This window comes from Grus americana, chromosome 20, assembly GCF_028858705.1.
Source record: "Grus americana isolate bGruAme1 chromosome 20, bGruAme1.mat, whole genome shotgun sequence".
Classification (NCBI taxonomy): domain Eukaryota; kingdom Metazoa; phylum Chordata; class Aves; order Gruiformes; family Gruidae; genus Grus; species Grus americana.
The window spans coordinates 12824395-12845568 of record NC_072871.1 but is presented as its reverse complement, the minus strand read 5'-3'; the positions used below and the strand labels follow the sequence as shown (position 1 = coordinate 12845568).

The 21174-nt window shown below is 62.5% G+C and overlaps 1 protein-coding gene across 1 annotated transcript; it reads left to right on the top strand.

Annotated features, from left to right (window-relative positions):
* The first annotated feature begins 6772 nt into the window (after positions 1-6772).
* On the top strand, positions 6773-20838 carry LOC129215638 (laminin subunit gamma-3-like). The gene is given in 30 exon segments (XM_054849159.1): positions 6773-7243; positions 7434-7564; positions 8243-8409; positions 8796-8975; positions 9149-9266; positions 9347-9445; positions 9795-9931; positions 11461-11577; positions 11875-11939; positions 11941-12049; positions 12052-12070; positions 12284-12396; positions 12660-12878; positions 14741-14978; positions 15027-15262; positions 15572-15725; positions 15842-15969; positions 15972-15983; positions 16065-16243; positions 16335-16473; positions 16905-17106; positions 17400-17480; positions 17613-17747; positions 18079-18190; positions 18315-18476; positions 18817-18919; positions 19032-19231; positions 19484-19630; positions 19834-19933; positions 20591-20838. Coding segments are annotated over 30 exon segments (4521 nt in total).
* Positions 20839-21174: the final 336 nt, after the last annotated feature.

Genomic DNA, 21174 nt, shown 5'->3' with positions numbered 1-21174 from the left:
GTCGCGGCTAAGAGGGCAGAGAGGGAGGAATCGCGAGACAGGGAGAGGCAAGCCGGGCAGGGGAAAAAGTCCCGACAGGCTTCTGCAGCGACAGGGAGGAATTGAAGATTCGAGAGAGGGAGCTGGACAGAGAGAGAGACGGGGAAAGGTAAGACGGTGGCGAGCTACCGGGCAGAGAAGCAGAGTTTAATGCCGGGGACCGGGAGAGGGACAGAGAGGGAAGGAGAAAGGAACGAAGGGACGGGCTGCGGGGCAGACAGGGAGGGAGGAAGGAAGGAAGGAAGAAAGAGGGACAGGGAGCCAGACGAACCGCGACGGGGAAAGAAAAAGGTACCGACGGGCTAGGAGGCAGAGAGGGGAGACTTTAGAAAAACAGGGACGGGGAGCGAGACGGAGCCAGACCGAAAAAAGGAACCATAGCGACGGGTGCCGGGACAGAGAGGCGGGCCTTCAAAACGAGGGGCAGGGAAGAGGCTCAAGAGGGACGGAGAAAGAGAGAGACTCACGACGACTCGCTACGGAGCCGAGAAGGAAGACCTCGAACAACAGGAACGAGGAGCCGCACAGAGAGAGCCAGAGACGGCAGAAATACCGACGGGCTACAGGACCGAGGGGGAGGAATGCAGAAACAGTGGCTGGGGGCCGGACAGAGAGACAGGGAGAGAGAGAAGGAAACAATAGCCACGGGCTACGGGGCAGAGAGAGCGAGGACCTAAAAAAGGTGGGGACAGGCAGCCCGTCAGAGCGAGATGGAAAAAGAACATAGCGGGGAGCAGAAAGCAAACCAAAAAACCCCACAGCGGGGTGGGAAAGCGAGGGGGGCAGAGGAGGGCCCGCGACGCAGAGGAGAGGCGATGGGGCCCCGCGGGCCCAGGACTCACCGCAGCTCTGGCTCTCGGCGCTGCCGGGAGAGCTTGCCAGCGCAGACGCTTCTTTCCCCTGCTCTCCGCCTTTCCTTTGCTGTCACTCCGGTCGCTCGGCTGTCCTCCGCCTAAGAGAATACACGGGTGTCTTACAGCTCCGAGGAGACGAGTCTGCCTAGATGAGTAGCCTGCCTCCCTGCCTCCCTCCCTGCCTCCCTCGGTACGCGGCCGCACCGTGCTTTGGATTACGCGTGGCGACCCTGCGGTGCCCGTCGGCAGCCTGACCTGCCGCGGAGCGCAACGAGGGATCTTTCCTCACCCGGCGAGGCAGGCGCTCTCTTGCCTGCAGCGGGAGGCAGCTGCCGGCCGGAGAGCCTTCCATCTCTTCTTCTTCTTCTTCTTCACCTTTCTCTGGCCATTCCAGCTTCCCTTAGGGCAGCTCCTGTCCACGGCCGGTAAGCGCTCCGCCGCCTGTCCCTTTTCGCCCCCACGCCACGAGGCGAGCCAGGCCAGGCACAGGCGAGGCGGGTGCAGTCGACGGCATCCCCAAGGGAGGGACGGGCAACCACGTCCTCAGCGCGGCCTGGGAGAGGGAAAGAAAAAGCAGTGGCCGTTACTACCGGAGGTCGGCCCTGGCCGGAGACCCTCCTCCTTCTGCAGGGGCTTCCGGAGACGCCGCTCTTTCCCCGCGCTGCTGCCGCTGCCGCCGCCGCCAGCACCCCTGTTCAGGAAGAAAGCGGCACAGGCGAGGGCCAGCTTGCCGCCTTCACGCCAGGGCTCGGGGGCGGCCTGGGGCTGCCGGACAGGCTTCCGGAGAGTCCGACCGGTAGCGCTCGTCTCGGGACACCGGGCAACGCCTCACCGCGCGCGCGCGCTCTCGTAGCACGGCCGCACCGCTGCTCGGGAGCGGCTGGAAGCCTGCAGAAAACCACTCGAAACCGGCAAAAAAACCCCAACCTCGCGCTCCTGCGAGAGCAAGTCGGGCTGTCCGGCAGCCACGTCCGCGAAAACGACGCCTCCCGGCACGCACCGGCAAGCGCCGCGTGGCAGCCATTAGAGTGCCGTAAGACTACACTTCCCGGCGTGCTCCGGGGAGCCAATATGGCCGACCAGCAGCCGCGTGCCCCAAGACTGCAACTCCCGGCGTGCCGCGGGAGGCAGCCTTCCACGCTTCCTGACCCTGCGGGGACACCGTCCCGTGCCCTCACCCCAAAGCCGACTCACCCGAAAGCCCCGCCGAGCCGCGACGGCAGCCCCGAGCTCCGCAGCGCGGCTCCGGGCTGGCGCCCCCCCCCCGCCCCCGCCTCCCCTCAGCCACCTCCGAAAGGCGCGGACGCCCGCCGGCTCCGGGCAGCCCCCGCCGCGCGGCTCCGGACGGTCTCCCCGCCCGGTTCCGACACGGCGCGCACCCCCCCCACCCGCCGCGCGGCTCCGGGCAGCCCCCCTCCCCTCTGTGACACGGACCCCGCCGCCCCCCCGCCTCTCCTCGGAGGCGGCACCGCTGCCGCCGCCCTCCTCGGGGCTTTCCCCGGGACCCGCCGGTCCGTCCCGCTGCCCCGCTCACCTTCTCCCTCCGTGCAGCCGCAGCCCGGCAGCGCCTCCGCTCCTCCCTCGGCTCACAGCAGCTCCTGCACACCGGCTGCCGGCAGCCGGTTCCGGGGAGGGGGCGTGGCGCTGCACTGCGCATGCGCGGCGCTGCCGCTGCAGTACCGAAATTTGGTCGCTAGGCGGCAGGACCGAGCGAGCATGCGCTGTGCGCTGCGTGAGGGGCGGGGCTTGGTGTGCGTCGGGGGCGGACTTTGCGTGAGGGGCGGGGCTTGGCGTGCGTAAGGGGCGGAGTTTGCGTAAGGGGCGGAGTTTGCGTAAGGGGCGGAGTTTGCGTAAGGGGCGGAGTTTGCGTAAGGGGCGGAGTTTGCGTAAGGGGCGGAGTTTGCGTAAGGGGCGGAGTTTGCGTAAGGGGCGGAGTTTGCGTAAGGGGCGGAGTTTGCGTAAGGGGCGGAGTTTGCGTAAGGGGCGGAGTTTGCGTAAGGGGCGGAGTTTGCGTAAGGGGCGGGGCTTGGCATAGGTCAGGGGCGGAGCCAAGAAGCATCACTTTTGGATCCCGAGGATGCGAGCAATGTGACCTTGTTGAATACGTTAATACCCCCACACACACCTCCTCCCCTGCCCTCCATCACGGCCCCTCGCCCCCCCCCGCAAAGGAAGCGCCAACGCAGCCGGCACGGCAAAAGAGACCGCAAGCGTTTATTCAGTCACACACAGAGCCGGTTCCGGGAGAGACTCCGCACCGGGGCTCGGGGCCCGGCCCTGGGGCACCTCGGCTGTCCTACCCAGAGCCACGCTCGCCAGTCCGGCGTGGAACAGACACACGGTCGGTCCGTCAGGCTGCTGGAGAGCTGGGCTGCTATGTGCAGGCTGCCGCCAAAACCGAGGAGCCAGCTGCAGGACGCTAGAAGAGAGGAGAAAAGGGGCAGCCAGCTGGATGGGGGGGACGGCGGCGAGCGAGAAAGCACGAGGCAAGGAAAGGGACGGCGAGTGAAGGACGGGGACGGGGAGCCTGACAGAGAGGGAGGAAGAAGCGGCAGGAAGAGAGGCAGCGGGACGGCGACCGACAAACCAGGACGGGGAGCGGGACAGAGAGGCAGAAACGACCCTGGGCGGGCAGCGCCACGGCGAGGGAGGAAAAGAGAATAAGGGCAGGGAGCCGGACCGAGAGGTACGGCGAGGGACAGCGGCACGGGGAGCAGGACAGAGCAACAGAGAATAAAAAAAGGAAGCGGGAGCATGCACTGTAAGTCTTCATTCCCTGCCATCTCCTGCTATCTGCATGCCCAAGGTAGGGGGAGCAGAGGGGCTGTGGTCAGAGCCAGTAAAGGGACAGCTGAGCACCAATGTGGCATGGAACCGTGCTGGTGGGATCTGGCGGGTGGCGGGGGGTTGATGGTGGAGGTCTGTGCGTGCCCTGCAGGGACACTGGAGCTGCCCGGCTGGGCAGAGGTCACCGCTTTCCCAGCCTTCTGTGAGCGGGTGGACATCTGGTCCTCGTCCCCAGGCTGGGGCTGAGCTCCCCATCGGGCATCAGAAGCGATGCCGGAGGAGCCTGCCAGCCCCGCTCCCTGCTCCCGCTCCTGCCAGCCCCACAGGAGGGGATCTGCCGGTCCCTTGCCTGTCTAACACAGGCTGTCACGTCACCCCAAATTCCTTTATACTTTACCTGGAGCGTAGACAACCCAAATGCAACCTACACGGCTGAACAGGCCACCACCCATTCCTCCGGTGGCCGGTCCCCACCCTGCTGCAGGTGACTTCCACCCTGGATTTTCTTCCTTTCAGCCCCCAGCACAGGAAGCTGGTGGTTATCCCCAGGGCGGCCAGGCAAGTTTGTGGCCACCAGTCCCAACCCAGCACGTGGATATGTGTGGGCTCCCAGCACCCTGATGTGTGCAGCGGCCCCTTGCCCCAGCCTGAGTTCCCTGAGCCTCGGGGTTTTCTTCCCAATCTCTGCCTTTCTCTTGGCTCTTCCCTGGCTCCTCTGCAGACCCTGTTGGACTCCGGTTTCCAGTGGAGTCTTGTCCAGTCCCTGTGACCGCCCTGCTGTGTCTGTCTCCCGTTAACACATCCAAGGCCATAACGTTGCTCTGAGCTCATCTTCGGCCCTGGTCCCTGTGTCCCTTCCTGAGCCGGAGCATCCCCCGGCAAATGTACCCTTCTTCCTGCATGGCTCGTATATCTTGCCATGCTAACAAGTGCCATTTTGGTGCCCAGCACATTGCTGTCTGACCTTTCCCATAGCTGCCGGGCCCCGTTATTGTCCCAGCTGCAGACTTTTTTATTGCTACCTTGATGCTTTCGCTTGGGTTATGAAGGAAAAGCCCAACCGGCCTCTGCAGCCCCCAGGACGCGGCCCAGGACAAGTCCTCACTTGTAAGCTCCACCAAGTAATTGGGTTTTTTAACCCACGTAGCACGTCCCTACCAGCCTGCTCATCTTGCTCAGTCCTGAGTCAGACGTCTTGTAGTTTCGCCAGCATGGTTACCTGGGGAGCTTATTAAATAAGATATCGAATGAGTTGGACAAGACCTGTGTTTACCTGCATGCTGTTGACTGGCATTAATTAGATTATCATCCTTTAAATCTCTCTTTTCTGTGAGGTTTCATCCATGCCGTTACAGTGCATTGGACTTGGAGCGGATCGATAATCCTGAGCGCCCAGGATTATCCATTGCACTTACCCAGTCAGACGTCCGGGAGGAACCCAAAATATTGATGGGCTTGCAAAGGCAACAGGCACCAGGGCTCCTCGGGTAGCTCTCTGAATGCCAGCAGCTCATGTCAGAGTGTTTAGATTCGCCAGTATCTGCATCTGTGACTGATTTTCCTGTGGGATGCGAGCCTGCGGCAGACTGCCGGAGCTGAGGTCTGGGGGGCCAGAGGCAGCTGGGGACACACAGGTGATGTGACCGTCCTGCACGCTCCTCTCTCCTCTCCTCAGCCTGGAACCCCTGGCACGGCATGAGCTGCGGTTTGCGCTCTGCGGGGGGCGGGCAAACACTTTGTTCGGACAAAAGCAGAGCTGGGAGAGCATCCGGGGGTTCTGGTGCTGTCACCCTCAGCTGCCTGTGCACCCTCCCAGCATCCCAGTCCCGTGGCATGCCAGGCTTTGGGACATGTCACACCTTCCCAAGCAGGAAAGGGAAGACAACCAGCCCGGGTTATTTTCTGGTTTGTTTTGTTTTTTCCTAAGCAGAATTTGGCTGATTAAAACATCTGTCTGGGAAAAGCACATGCTCCCTCCGGATGATTCCTCATGACAGCGAGTCTCCTCCATCCCAAGCTGGAGGCACCACGTGGGCTCCCCCAGCCCAGCCGCCCCCTCCCCTCACACGGGGGCCGCTTGGGGCAGGGGCTGTTTATTGACAGGGCACCATCTCAGAGGAAAGTGCTCTGGGAGGCGATGGCCTCGACCTCACTGTTTTGGTAGACGTCCCCCCAGGGACTGTGCTGTCTGGGAAATAGCACCTGTTCAGGCATCCCCCACCGCGGGGTGCAGGGCAGGGGCACCCCCACTGCCACCAGCCCATCAGGGGGTCCCGGGGAGAGGTGAATTTGGGGAGAGGCACAAGGGAATGCGGCGGCGGTGGGACAGCCCAGTTGCAGCTCCTTCGTGGCCCTCGTCACGTCTGGGTGGGCTGTGAGCGGGTCTGTCCCACCGTGGGTGCTCGGCTGCGTGCTCCCCATGTTCCTGATGGGAGACAGCTGCTTTTCACAGCACCGGTAGCCAGGCTGCCTCGGCTCCCCCGCAGCAAAGTCACAGCACATATGAGACAGTATTCATATGGACCCAATTAAAGGCTTGTTTTCCTAGTCCCGAAATAACCCCTCTAACATTCCCAACTCATTATCTTTTCAAATAAAGCCAAAACCTTGCAGCTAATTGTTTTGCTCTGTCAGGAGCAGTGCTGTTATGGAGCAATCCAGTCTTTGAGCTGGTCCTTCATCTCTGGCAATTAAGCGGTTCTGATGTTCACTTTGGTGTTTTCTTTCCCCCTTTTTGCTAATTCTTTCAAGCACTTTCAGAGCTGTGCCAGCCACCCCGGGGACTGGTGGCCTCTCTTTGTCTTCATCCCGGCAAAGATGGCAGCGATGCCGGGTCACGGCATGCAGCTGCCTGGGAAGGGACCGGCCTTGACCCTTTCGACCTCCCCCATCCCTGTGTGATCGTGGCCCCAGGGATGCTGCTCTTCCCCTCACGGCTGCTGGTTAGGACCTGGCTTTGCAGCAGCTCCTTGCCCGTGCAACCTGCCTGGTGCATCCGTGCAACGGGTGCACGGCTGTGGTGGGGTGAGAGCCAATTTGGGGCTCGACGAGGTTTGGGCTGCAGCAAGGAGGAGCTGGTTAAGGGCAGCGGGATGGTGGTTTCTCCTCTTTTAGCTGTGGCGGGGAGAGGGGGACAGTTGGAGCAGGGGGATGCTGGCAGCCGTGCAGGACAGGGCACCGGGATTTCAGCCCTGGTGCAGGCTGTGCTGCCCATCAGGTGGCCGGGAAAGGGTGACGGAGTGGTGGGTCCGTCCCCAGGCAAAGCCTACGAGATCACTTATGTGCGGCTGAAGTTTCACACCAGTTGCCCCAAGAGCTTCACCATCTACAAGCGCAGCCACGCCGAGGGACCCTGGGTGCCCTTCCAGTCCTGCAGCGCGTCCTGTGAGAAGACCTACAGGAAGCGGCAGCGGCACTACCTGCGGCTGGGGGAGGACGAGCAGGTGGCTTTCTGCACTGACGAATTCAGCGACATCTCCCCGCTGAGTGGGAGCAACGTGACCTTCTCCACCCTCGAGGGACAGCCCAGCGCCTACAATTTCGATGGGAGCCCCACGCTGCAGGTGCCGTCAGGGCGGGGGGGGGTGGGTGCTTGGTTCCCCAGGACTGGGTGCAGGAATGCAGCCACCCAGGGTAAAAGTGCCTGCGATGCCCTGCACCCCCATAGGAAAAGCGGCAGGATGCGTCCCAGCCAGGATGGGGAGCTGGTGGCCCAGACCCCTTGCCAAGGTGCCTTCCCCGTGTCCCCCGCAGGAGTGGGTGACTGTCACCGACCTGCTCATCTCCTTGAACTGGCTCAACACATTCGGGGATGACATCTTCAAGGATCCCAAGGTGCTGCAGTTGTACTACTATGCCATCTCCGACTTCTCCGTCGGCGGCAGGTGAGGGGCAGCAGGGCTGGGGTGAGGGCAGGAGAGGGGAGACCTTCCTGGGGCAGCAGGGCTCATGTTGCTCCTCCTATGACCCTGCCTGGTTCCTGGCCACAGCAAAAGAGGGGTCCTGGGGTGCCAGCAGAGAGGTGTTCTGAGGCCACAGGGGCTGATGGAGGAGCTTGGAGTCGGCATGGCCCCAGCCTGAGGAGCCAGAGCAGCGTGATGGCAGGATGGGGGAGCTGATGTGAGACAGATGTTGGTGGCACCCACTTGGTGCTGCCCGTGGGCTGTGCCACACGTGCCCTTTCCCAGCTGGGAGGAGTGGGAAATCTTGTCATCCCGGGCAGCGGGGCCGGGTTGCTCCCAGCCGGCCAGCGGCCCCCGTTGCTGTCACCTCACCCCCCCGGGCCCCAGCAGCTGGAGCTGGTTAGCGTCTCGCACCGGCCACCCTCAGTGTGTGACCTCCCAGCTCGCTGGGCTGGGAGCGCCTCAGGGACATGGTGGGTGGCCTCGATGCCGGCACAGCCCGAGCTGCTTTCGGCCCCGCTCCTCGCCCCACAGCCACCCCAGGCGAGCCGGCCCACCAGCAGGGCTGCACGCTACACAGCCTGGGCACCGTCCTGTTGCCAGCTGCTGCCCACACTGGTGCTCAGAGTGGCTTGTGTGCATGCTGGGGTCTCGCTGCAGGTGCAAATGCAACGGCCACGCCAGCGAGTGTGCACCGGATGAGGCTGGGCAGCTGGTCTGCATGTGCCAGCACAACACCACTGGCACCGACTGCGAGCGCTGCCAGCCCTTCTACCAGGACCGGCCCTGGGCTCGTGGCACTGCCAAGGCTGCCAACGAGTGTCTCCGTGAGTATCTCCCAGGCTGGCTCCATGGTCACAGTGATGGGCTGCACCGGTGCTGCATCGGCTCATCCAGCAGCTCCTGCCCTTCCTGCATGGGAAGAAAGTGCCTGCTCCATTTTGTAAGGCTGCTCTGGGTGGGCAGGGAGGATTTGCGCCCCAGCACCCTGAGGATTCCCTGACACTTCCTTACCTCATGAGTGCAGCTGTCTGCTCTGTGCATGGTGCTGCACCCATCTCTGCTCCCAATGGCAGAGGCATTGCCAAAAGCTCGTGTCACTGAGCCAAGCAGCCCCTCTGGCTCATCCAATCCCACAGGAGGTTGCTTTAAACCCTAGGTGAGCCCTGTGCCCCCCAGGTGCCGACCGCCCCTCCTGCCTCCCCCTCCCCAGCTTGCAACTGCAGCGGCTGCTCAGACGAGTGCTTCTACAACCGGGAGCTGTACCGCCGCAGCGGGCACGGGGGCCACTGCCGCGACAACGCGGCCGGGCCCCACTGCGAGCGCTGCCGGCAGAACCACTACCGCTGGGAGCAGCGAGCAGCCTGCCACCCCTGCCACTGCCACTCCGCAGGTACGTGGGGTGGTGCTGAGCCAGGCTCCAGCTGCAAAACCCCTGCCCTGGCTGGGGCTTGGCTGGGAGAGATGGTTTTGGTGGGTTCTCCCTTGCCCATGGTCTTCCCATCTCCTCCCCTGAGTCTCTCCCTGGCTGGGCAAGAGCCTCAGGGCTGGCCGGGGTCCCCGCAGGCTCCCTGCAGCCCCAGTGTGACAGCTCGGGTACCTGCCTCTGCAAAGCCAATGTGACGGGCTGGAAGTGCGAGCGCTGCAAGGACGGCTACCACAGCCTCAGCGAAGGCGGCTGCAGGTGAGGAGGAACCCACCCGCTGGCAAGAGCAGCGGGACGGGACAGGGGCTCACCTCGTGCCTTCATCTCGCCCCACCCAGACCCTGCGCCTGCGACCCAGTGGGCAGCGTGGGCACCTGCAACCCCAACACGGGGCATTGCACCTGCAAGGAGAGGGTGGAGGGGCACTTGTGCGACAGGTAAGCACCACGCCCCGGGACAGGGATGCGACCACGGCCCCTTTCCAGGCTGGGCTCTGTGCCAGGGCTCGGTGGTCAGTCAGGGCAGGCATCTTCACTCCCGTGGGGCATTGCTGCTTCCCCAGCCCCTGCACACAACCCTTCACAGCAGCTTTGCGATGGGAATCCTGCGGGGTCGCTCCCTGCAGAGGCCGTGGCTGGCTGCTGAGGCCGTGGGGCTGCATCCCTCTGGACCACTGGGACTGGGCTCACTCAGAGCTGCCACCAGCGTCCCCCTGGGATGCTGCTGTGGTCCCCCACGGCTCTGCTGGCCCCATGCCATGTGCTCCTGTTTCCTCCCCGTGCCTAGATGCCAGCTGGGCTGGTTTAACCTGCATCCCCACAACCCTGCCGGCTGCACCAGCTGCTTCTGCTCTGGCCGCTCCACCGCCTGCATGGCGGCAGATGGCTATGAGGTCACCCACATCCGCTCCGACTTCAGCCAAGGTACCCACCCCCGGCCCCAGGTGATACAGAGGGTGCAACTGCACCAAGTCCAGCCAAAAAACTGGCAGATTGGGAAGGCTGGGGCTGAGCATCCCCCTTTGGGGCTGACTGGTGGTTGTGGTTGGAGGGGGTTTTCTCTGGCTTGCCCCTATTTTGCTGTTAAACCTCTGCTTTTGCCCCCAGTTCTGTGGGGACAGGCTCTCCCTGGCTCCCCATGGTGTCCCTCCACGCAGACCTGATCCCAGGGCTGTGCGTGGCTCAGGGAGGGCTGCGGGGCAGGGCACGGCAGTCCCACCTCACCAGGGACTGCAGAAGCAATAAAAATCAACTCAGAAAGGTAAAAACCAAAAGGATGGAGCCTGGTGGGAACTTTCCCATTTATTCCTTCCTGTCCCCATCCTCAGCTGGGACGAGGCAGGGCAGATGGGGGCTGGGGCAAACGCGATGGGGTGCTCTTGCCCAGCTGCAGCCAGGGCTGTGCGCGGCAGGGCTGGATGCGTGCGGGATGTTTGGGGAAATCCTGCCATCTGCCGCACAGCCCGACGTGTGCAGCCCTGGCTGTGGACACACCGTGGCACCCACCGCAGCCCCCGCTCGCCGGGACCCCCGCCTGCACCCCGGCAGGGTACGGGCACCCATCGCGGGCAGGCCGGCTCTCTGCCTCGCCTGTACCCCAACAGGGCGTGCGTGCCAGCGAGCAGATGAATGCAAACACGCCAGGCGCGGGTTTATCCTGATTGCCTTTAAACCATGCTGCCAATTGCTGTACTGCTGTAATGTCTTCCGTGGCCTTGAAACGGAGCCAGGCTTTAAACCGAGTCTTTTTTCCACCCTTCATGCAGCCAATTTGGGGCTGCTCCTTTAGGGACAGGTTTGGCAGAGCCCTGGGCCGGGTCGCAAGAGGCTCAGCACAGCTGGGCAGCGCAGGGCAGGGTGCAACCCCACTGCCCTCCTAAAGCCCTGCTCCCCAAAACGCTCCCCAATCCGCAACTGAGCTGGATCAGCTGGAAGTTTCCTGTGCTGGGTGAAAGGGTCCCAGATTTGGGATGATTTGATAATAGAGCGCAGCCCACTCGACAGCCGGGGAGGGATTTCCAAGTGTTCGTCCTGTGGACACCTGGGGCTGGAAGAAATAACTAACCCGGGGAGGGGGGGGGGAGTTCAACTGATTTCCAAAGAAAACCAACTCAATGCAATTACACCCCATTTCTCCCTGGGCTTCCTGCACTCTCCAGCCCACAGTAACGTTGGAACCGCAGTACAGGCAGGGGGGCAAAAGTTTAAAGATAATAATTTCCTCCAAATCTAAGAAAATAAACAGATGGGGGGATGACTAGGGCCACTCTCTGGTGCATGAGAACACAGAGCCTGAGCAGAGCAGGGTGTTAGAAAGTGCTGGCCCCTTACAAGTCCTTGGGGAGTCTCGGGAGGAGGGACGAGCCCCTGAAAGCAGCACCCTGCTGGTGCTGGGCTGGCGGGGACTTGCTGCTCCCTTCACCTGTGCACTGCTGCTGTGTGCCGTCACGCAGGGCTGGAGGGCTGGGCTGCCGCAGGTCTGGGCACCACGGACCTGCCTCTGCATTGGGCTGGTGGGGAGATTGTCACCGAGTGGGATGGAGAGGAGCCGGTGGATTTTCTTGCACCAGGTATTGTGTGTGCTGCGTCCCTGGGGTCCTGCTCTGCCGTGGGGAAACCCCGCTGCTCTAGTGGGACATCCCACCTCTAAGCTGGTGCATGAGGTGCTGGGCTCCATCCCAAAGCTGAGCATGTTTCAATAGCACGAGGCAGTGTGGGGGACTGGGGTGGTGGGCTGGGACCCCGGGAGGGCATGTTGGAGCTGGCCCTGCTCTAGGAGTGTGACCGTGGTTCCCAGTGATGCTGGTGGGAACAAGACCATGTAGGGGTACATGTCCTACAGACTTTGGTCCTCTCTCCCCTGGCAGCGAAGTTTCTGCAGAAACAGCGTCTCAGTTACGGGTGGCTCCTGTCCCTGCTGCTGGGAGTGGAAGGGGAACGGGATGGGGACGGAGACCGGGGTGCTCCTCCTCCAGGTCCAGCTGGTGCTGGAGGGCGAGGGGATGGAGATCACCACGTCCAGCAGCGAGAGCCAGCCCCAGCATGGAAGGCTGTCACCTTCAGGTACCTGTCATGGCACTTTGGGGAGTCTCGGCTGGGTTTGGGACACAGCGTGTCTGATCTTGCCCTGTGCTGTGGGGTTCAGCCCCGCTCCCTGCCCCCCTTGGGGATTGAACTGTGCCCCCATCACTGTGCCCGGGTCTTGAGCTGAGCTGTCCTGTGGTGGGTGGCTGTCAGGCTGGCCCTGTCCTTCCTCCCACGCTGCTTCTCTGACAGACTGCATGAGGCAGAGGAGGGTACAGAGCCTTCGCTGTCATCCTTCAGCTTCCAGCGCCTGCTTTCCAACCTGACCTCCCTCCGCCTCTGCGTGAGCCGAGGCCCAGCACAAGGTGGATGGCTCCATGCAATGTCCCCATGTGGACCAAGCTGGGATGGGGCTGGGAACATCGAAGCAGCGTCAGGCTCTCAGGGCCAAGAGACATTGCAGGGGGAGTGTTGGGGCAGGGGCTGGCTCCTCTTGTGAACACCTCTGGGCTCTCCAGGAGGTTTTTTGGAGTCTCCTACACCTGTCTGGAGCATTTCCAGGAAGGATGGAGAGAGCAGGACCAAGGGACGTGCCATCCCATCCTTACGCCGCTCTCCCCTCTCGCAGGCCAGCTGTCCCTGAGTGAGGTCCAGCTCACGTCCGCCTGCCCGGGGCCAGGGGCACGGGCGGGCTGGGTGGAGGAATGTACGTGTGCCCCAGGCTACGCCAGGCAGTTCTGCCAGTCCTGCATGCCTGGCTTCAAGTGGGAGATCCCCTTCAGCGGCCCCTTTGTCAGCTGCGTGCCCTGCGCCTGCAAGCGGCATGGGGACTGCCACCCCATCACATGTGTGCACCCCCTGGCCCCTGCTCACCCTGTCGCTGTGTGAATGGGTGACAAATCCATGACTTTGTTTGTTTGTGAGGGATGCTGGAATCCGCCTGTGAGGCTGCAGTACCCAAAACTTGCAAGTTGAGTTGCTTGGCTGGTTTTAGGGACTGGGTTCATACCACAGAGACAGAGATAATTAGCAAACTGCAAGAATAGTGGTAATTTATAATAAGAGTGGCATCTTTCATGGTAGTATACGACCTTGAAGGAGGAGAAGGGAAGGGTGCTGGCCCTCAGAGAAGTGAGGAGGCAGGGGTCAGGGCAGGAGAGAGGCAGAGGGTTCCAGGATGAGTCTCAAGCAGCATGGCTGCCCGAGGAGCGGAGCAGGACTGAGCACATCTCTGGTGCCTGCAAACCGGGGGTGAACCTGAGCAGAGAAACAAGTAAAAGAACAGGAAAATGTAACGGTGCCAGGCGTGCGGGAAGGTGCTAGAGGTGTCGGCTCTTGTGCTGCCAGCCTAAGCCCTGCTCTGCCTCCAGATCCAGCTCAGAGGTGTGTGACTGCAGCAGGGACTGTGGCTTGAAGGGAGGAAAAAGCAAAAGCAAAGTCTTCGGGGCAGTGTGGCTGTGTCTGGGGTGGTTCACAGGGTGTTGGGTCTCCCCTCTCCTGCCAGGCAAAGTGTCTGGATGGCTTTTATTGGGGAAGAGGGGCAGGATTGCAAACCACTGCCCTAGAACTTGAGGTGGATGCGTGAACCCAGCACCAGCCTCGCTGCTATCAGCCCTGGGGAAAGGCAGATCAGGGCCATGAGGGGCTTGTGAGATGCTGCCTTGCTCCCCGTCCACCCCTGCAGAAAGCAGCAGCTCCGATTGGTGCTGAAAAGAGCTTGGAAATAAGATGATGCTTTTGGTACCCGGAGGAAGCCCTGGGTATATGGTGAGGATGGCAAGGGCTGGAAGAGGCGTTGTGCTCAGCCACTGCCCCTGCCCTGCCAGAGGAAACATGGAAGCAGCTCTGCAAACTTGTCCTCATCTCACAGAGCGGGGGCTGGCACCGCCGACTGCACAATCCCCAGGGACAGGGACAGGCTTTTGATGTCCCAGCCCAGGCACTGCCAGCCCCAGCCAGCCCACACGCTTCCTTTCATTTATTTTTCCACTCCTTCCTGCCACCCACTTTTCCTTTATTTTCTGTCGTCTGGCTTCACCTGGATGTGGGGAAAATAGAAAAATACCCATTTCCTCCTGCACAACCTGCCTGGTATGACCTGACCCCACAAATCACAGAGAAAAATCCTCCCCCGGTGCCTTTTCTCTCTCTCTCCAGTCAAGCAGAGCATGTGCAAGGAGGTGGGGGGTTCCTGGAGCATCCTTCCTCCTCCTCCTCCTCTTCCTCCCAGCTGATTTCGGAAGGCAGTGACTCACCAGCTCGGCTCGCAAGGAGACGCTCGCTCCCCGCTGGGTGCCGGCCGGCTCTTGTGTTTTCCATGACAGGCTGGAAATGACGCGCCTGGTTACTGAGAAATGTGTTGTGGATTATCACAGGCGCCAACAGACTCGGTGCACGTTGATGGTGCTGCCTGCATGCGCCAGTGCTGCCTGTCCCCGCACCGCAGGGCAGCGTGGGGCTGGCACTGAGGCCCCGGCGTCCTTTCCAAAACCTCCTTCCTTGAGCAAGGACAGGACAGGCAGAGAAAATGTTCCGAGTCCTGGTTGGGGCTGTGCAATCCCAGCGTGATCCCTTGGCTGGAGCTGCGCATCCCTCTCAGCACCCACAGTGTGCTGCGCACGGCACTTAGCTCCCCATCACTCCTGTGGTCCCCGCTGTTATTCGGGACTGGGTTTTTGCAGACCCTCAGCTCTGTTTTCCTCCTCACAGGGCACTGCCAGTGCTTGCACAATACAGAAGGTCCCTCCTGTGAGCGCTGCAGTCCCGGGTTTTATGGCAACCCCTTCACAGGGCGCTTCGATGACTGCAAGCCGTGCCCGTGCCCGTGCCCCGGCCGCTCGCCCTGCACCGAGGTGCCCGGCAGCAGGGAGGTGGTCTGCACCCACTGCCCCCGGGACAGAGAGGTGAGGCTGGGGGTGGGCGGGCGAGGGAGCCGCAGGCAGCGCTGGCACAGCCGGACCCTCTCCACCTTTTCACCTTCCCCAGGAAAACACAGCGAGCTCTGTGATGATGGGTTTTTTGGGGACCCCCTGGGACAGAGGGGCCCCATGCATCCCTGTGTCCCCTGCCAGTGTCACGGGAACGTGGATCTCAACGCCATGGGAAACTGCGACCCCGTGTCCGGCCGGTGCCTGCGCTGCCTGTACAACACGACAGGCGAGCACTGTGAGATGTGTCGCCCAGGCTTCTATGGGGACGCGCTGGCTGCCAACCCCGCCGGGAAGTGTGCACGTACGTACGGCCCCAGGGGTTGGCCCTGCTCCCCTGGGTCCCACCGTAGCCAAAATCCTCCCATCAGTGGAGGCAGAGGGTGGAAGGGGAATGCCAGCAGGTTTAGGGGGCTGATGGATGGTCCAGGTTGGCCCCAAATGCTCCGGAACGGCCTTTGCTCCCTCTCTTCACTGCTGTCCTTCCCTGGAGATACCCCAGTCTGCAGGGGCTCAGGCTCCTGGAGCCCTGTTCGATGGGGGGACGCAGCCCTCCCCGTTGTGAGGGGCTCAGCCCCATGCCAGGATGTAAGCAGTATTTTGTCTCCCATAGCTTGTGATTGCAACCCCGACGGCTCAGTCCCGGGGCTGGAGGGCTGCGATCCCGGCACGGGCCAGTGCCACTGCCTCCCGCACATGACGGGCAGAACCTGCGGGCTCTGCCAGCCCGGCTACTACGGCCTGCAGCCTGCCGTGGGGTGCAAGAGGTATGTGGGGCATGGCGTGGGGCTGCGAGGGGACAGCGGTGGCTCTGCGCCCCGGGCTCTGGTGTCTGCTCTTCACATCCATTGCTCGCTCATCACCCTCCACCCCTCGGTGCCAGCTGCGAGTGCCACACGACGGGGTCGCAGGACAGCGAGTGCCACGCACTGACGGGGCAGTGCTCCTGCCAGGAGGGTGTCACAGGGAAGCAGTGTGACCGATGCCACCATGGCTTCTTCGGCTTCTCTGCCAGGGCTGCCGAGGTAATGGGGATGGGGACTGCGCCTCGGTCCCTAAACCGGGGCCGGCAGCCACAGCGTGACGCCTTTCTGCCACCGTCGTAGCCTGCAACTGCTCCCCGCTGGGCTCCGTCACCCCGCAGTGCCGCAAGAACAGCACTTGCCTCTGCTGCTCTGGCTTTGTGGGCTACAAGTGTAACTGGTGCCAGGCCAACTTCTTCCCTGACCCACCGAGCTCCCGCTGCCAGCGGTGTCCTGCCTGCTATGGGCTGGTGATGGATAAGGTACAGCCCGTGGCCTGCCAAGGTGGATGCAGCACCCCGGCCCCCGTGCTGCCTCACTGTCCGCCCATGTTCCCCAACGTCTCGCCCACAGGCCGACCAGATGAAGGCCAGGCTGCAGGAGATGGAGGAATGGCTGCAAAAAACAGGCTGCAACGCCCACCCAGGCCAGTCCCCCATGCTGGGAGACGTGTCCTGGGGAGAAGGGCTGCCTGGCCCTCACCTCCTGCAAGGTACGGGGGACACTTCTTCCCTCTACCATGAGTCCCACATCACCCCTCTAGGGACCCTCTGCTCCCGCAGGGTGCCATGACGTGCTGGGTGGGCGCAAGGAGGTCCCAGGTCAGCGCTGGTCTCAGCATGGGCGATGGGGTGACTGAGAAGGGGAGGACAGCCCGGGGAGGCATGCCTGTTTGTGTAGGACAGAGCACGCAGGGAGGTTTTGAAGCAGCCGGTGATGGGCATTACTGGGGGCTGAGCGTTGGCACACAGAGTGTCCTTTGGATGCTGCATCCCTGGGTCCCTCCGGAGCACCTGGGAGGGACTGTCTTCCCCTTTCATTAGCAGGCAGGGGCTCAGGGCTCAGGCATGGGGCAGCCCCACAGGCAAGTGGGGAGCCTTGAGCACCTCTGTGGGCAACAGCAGCTGCTTGTGCTGCCCACAGGTGCCCAGGCCACCCTCTCGGTGCAGGTGGGGTGGCTGGCAGGGGCGCTGGGCACCGCACGGGGCCATCTCAGCAACGCCAGCCAGGCCACTGGCTGCTCCAACCATGGACCCCCCAAGACCTGCGTCCTGCTGTCAGAAATCGGGGCCGTGCTGCAGTCGGTGCAGCAGGAGATCCTGCACGCTGTGGACACCCTGGCTACCATGGGCTCCCACCAGCCCTGGGCTCCCAGGGAGGCTGGTGGCCATCCTGGGGGGCAGTGGGATGTGCAGGACTGGTGGGGTGGGATGTGTCCAGCACCATGGGTGAGTGGGAAAGCCCAGGGTCCATGTGGGTATAGCCCTCCTTGCAGCTGAGTCAAGAGGAGCTATTTCCCTTGCTCGCTCCTGTTTGCAAACCTCCTCCAGCCCTTCAGGAGGTTCTCGTTGGTGCTGGGCTGGTGGAGTCCAAGGGTCCCTGCTCCCCAATGGGGTCTCACTGCTAATGTTTGTGTTTCAAGGAGACTCCCCAGAAAATCCCTCAGCAGCCCACAAACTGGAGCCGCCGGGCGCTGGAGGCACGGGCGCTGGCTGAGAGGTGTGCCTGCACATCTGATCCCGGCACACACAGCAGAGGAGGCTGCCTGCCCATCTGGGGGTGCAGGATGGCCGCTCCTTTCCCAGGAGGCCAATCCTCATATCATCTCTCTGGGTGTCCTTGTCCCTGCAGACACGAGGATGCTGCAGCGCAGGTGGAGGCGGTGGTCGGGAGAGCGCTGCATGCCTCCAGCGCCGGCTCCGAGCTCCTGCAGAGCCTGCTGGAGGGGAATGCGACACAGGATGTCCAGCGTGAGCTGGAGGCTGGGTGAGGGGCTGGCAACAAGGGGGGGGCTGGCAGCAAGGGAGGCCTGGCAAGGCACCACAGCCCCTTGCCTTGTCTCTGACCAGGTCCCTGTTACAGGACTTGGTCACAGTGATTTGGCATCTGCCCAACAGTGACGTGCTGAGTCCCACCAAACTCATTGCACCGTAGTGTTGCAAAGCAGAGAGTCAGGGTACTCCGTGCTGGGGTTGTGTCAGGGAAAGCCCCCAGCATTTCCCCCTATGTCCATGCCCAGGGCCAGGTCTCAAGCTGTCATCTCCATCCTTCGAGCGATCGGAGGGCCCTGTGTGACAGCGGCATCCTGTCCACGTAGGTATGAGGAGGTCCAGCGGGTGCGGGAGGAGCTGGGTGCTGGCATGGCGGAGATGCAGCAAGCGAACGCAGACATGGCCAAGAAACTTCTGCAGGTGGCTGCACTGGGGCAGGTGAGCAGTGACCAAGCTAAGGCTCCTGCTTGCACCCCTACCCCCCTGCTTTACCCGTTGGGCAGCGCTGCCTCCCGAGCTGGGAGATGCTCTCATGGAGCCTTTGGCGTCCCTGACCCCACAGCAGGCGCTGCCGGCGCAGGCTGGAGCCCTGGCACAGGACCTGGCAGCGCTGGAGCAGGCAGCAGAGGCACAGGAGCCGTCGGCTCAGCAGGCCATCGAGGCGTCCCGTGCTCTGGCAGCTGAATTGTGCCAGGAGCTGCAGAGGACTCGCAGCTTTGAGCAGGTAAATGCTGCTCCTTTGCATGAGGTGTTTCTGCAAAATAAGCGATGGGAACCCCCTGTTCCAGCTGGAGCTGTGGGCATGCCAGGCGCATCCCTCTCCTGCCTCCCACCCGGGGCACAGGGGGTTGGGTGAGCCCCATCCCCACAGCTCCAGTGCCCGGAGGGACCATGCCTGCAGGCAGGGGGTTGGGAGCAGATGCTTTGGGAGACATCTCCCCTCGGGCTCCTGGATCTCCCAAGGACCTTGCCTGTCAAGCGGGAGCAGGCCAGGTCCCACATTTCCCAGCTGGGTGCAGCTCTTTGCCCCCTCCCCAACCTCACTCCTGCTCTCGTCTCCCCAGCTGCGGGACGGGGCTGGCTCTGCCCACAGCATGGCCACTTCGGCCATCTCACATGGAAAAGCCGTGCTCTCCGACACGGAGTCCCTCCTGGCCAGCTTGGAAGGTAAAAGGCACTGGCCAGAGCATCTCTGGCAACAGCTCGGCTCTCGCCACGCTGGCTCTGGGTGCCAAGGGGAGAAAGGACTGGTTTGGTGACAGCCAGGTTGTCCCCACAGGCATGAGGAAGGTGCTGGGGCATCGGAAGGGCCAGGCGGCCCTGAGCAGGAGGATGGCACTTGTGTGGGACAGGGTGATGGTGGATGCCAAGAGGAAGATTAAACAGGCAGAGAAGATGCTGGGAAACTCCTTGTCCATCTCTACCGCAGCCCAGAGGACGGCCGGGGAGGCTGAGCAAATCTCTGGGGAGAGCGCCAAGGTCCGAGCGGAGGGACGTGGGGTGCGGGGAGCCTGCGCCGGGCTGTGGGGCACAGCTGGGCTGGAAGCCATCGCAGGCAGAGCCCAGGCTGTTGCAGGTCCCAAATACAGCTTCTGCTGCCCCTCCAGCACAGCCCACCCTTGTCTGCGAGCAGACTGGAGGGGTGGACGGGACCAGGGCCCCAGCCTGGGAGCCAGCCACAGTCCCCCTGCATGTCCACAGGTGACTGTCCCCATCTCCATCCCTTTGCAGAGGGCACAGGCTGTGCTGCAGGAGAGCAAGCAGGCCCGCAAGCACGCCAGCCAGCTCGCCACGCGTGCCAATGAGAGCCAGCGAGAGCTCTCCTGGCAAAAGCATGTGGCTGAGAAGCTCAGGGAGGACCTGGAGGAAGCACACCAGGTGAGCTGGGTCCCCTCGGGCAGGTTGTGTCCTCCAGAGCCTGGAAGGGGCTTTGCCCACAACACAAAGCATAGGGAGCAACCCAGCTTTTGGGCTCCACTGTATGGGGAATGCCTTGGGGACGTTCCTGGGATCCCCTCCCCTTTCCTGTCCAGCCAAGGGTCAATGGTGTTCCTGATCTGGGTGTCTGTCTGTGTTGCAAGGTGGGGACAGAGGTGAGTGAGATGGCAAAAAGTCTCCAGGAAGCCCGGGGCTCGCTCATCTCGGACATCACGACCCTGAACACCCTGCTGAGCAGCCTAGGTGAGACCCGGGTGGGACCTGGTCGGAGGGTCCCAGGAAAGGGCCAGGCTGTCTGGGCCTGGGGCTTTCCTGCTCGCTGGCGATGGGTCTCCTGCTCGCTGACCATCCGGGCTGAGCTGGGTGCCCTTTGGGTGAGATCACTCATGTTCTTAACAAAGCTTCTTGAGGGATCATGTCTCAAGGAAAGCCCTCGTGCAGAATGGGGCTTGCTGAATGTGTGTGTTCATGCCTGGTGTGGAGACCCTGATCTTTGGCATCTCCAGGAGGAGCAGGGCTGGGTCAAGGGCTCAGTCCCTTTGGAGCCCAGGGAGGTGCTGGGCTGGGTTCACCCCTTGTTGATGGTTGGTTTTGCTCCAGTTCCTCCTGCTTTGATCATCTGGGTACATTTCTGAGCGCTCCAGGACTCCTGCATCCAAGAAGTTTTGCAAAAGGGTGGAAATCATCACCCATCTGTAAGAGAGTGACGTGCCCAGGCCCTCCCTGGAGCCACAGTCCTATTTGCTTATTTGTGATCACTGGGAAGCTGCAATGCCTCCATGCCCCACTGCACCCACTCCCTCCACTTCGCCTGGTGCCAAGGGTCCGAGGCCCTGGAGCACGTCCAGAGTCTCTCCTGCCTGACTCTGTCTCTCATCCATGCCTTCTCCCCTTGTCCAGGCAACCTGGAGCAAGCCACGCAGGTGGAGGCGGTGCTGAGCGCCGGGCGGCTGCAGCTGGAGCGGCTGTGGCTGCGCCTGGCTGCGCCAGATGCCCTGGCCAGCCAGCTCAGCCTGCTGCGACAGGAGGCGGCACGGCAGCAGGAGAAGATCCAGGCATTTGAGAGCGACCTGGCCGAGATCCGAGCCGACAAGCAAAACCTGGAGGACATTTTGCGGAGCCTCCCCGAGGGCTGCTCGAAGTGGTAGTGACAGGTCCCTGGCTGCTGCCCCATCACCTCCATATCCCACCCACACAGGGAATGGCAGAGCAAAGGACACCCTGCCTCCACCAGCATAGATCCCTCCTGCTGCTCTTCACACTGCCCTCCATACAATATTGCACCCCAGGTCCTTATCTGCACCAGTTCAGGGTCAGCATCCCGAGCGCTCTGCGGCATGACTTCAGTCACCAGCTCTGTCCTCGAGGCAGGGCGAAAACCAGCTACCAGGGACCATGGACGTTTCTGTGCAGGAGACGGAGCCATCACAGGGTTTGTCTCTCACCGTGGAGTGAACAAAGAACCGTCACCACCAGGGAGGGAC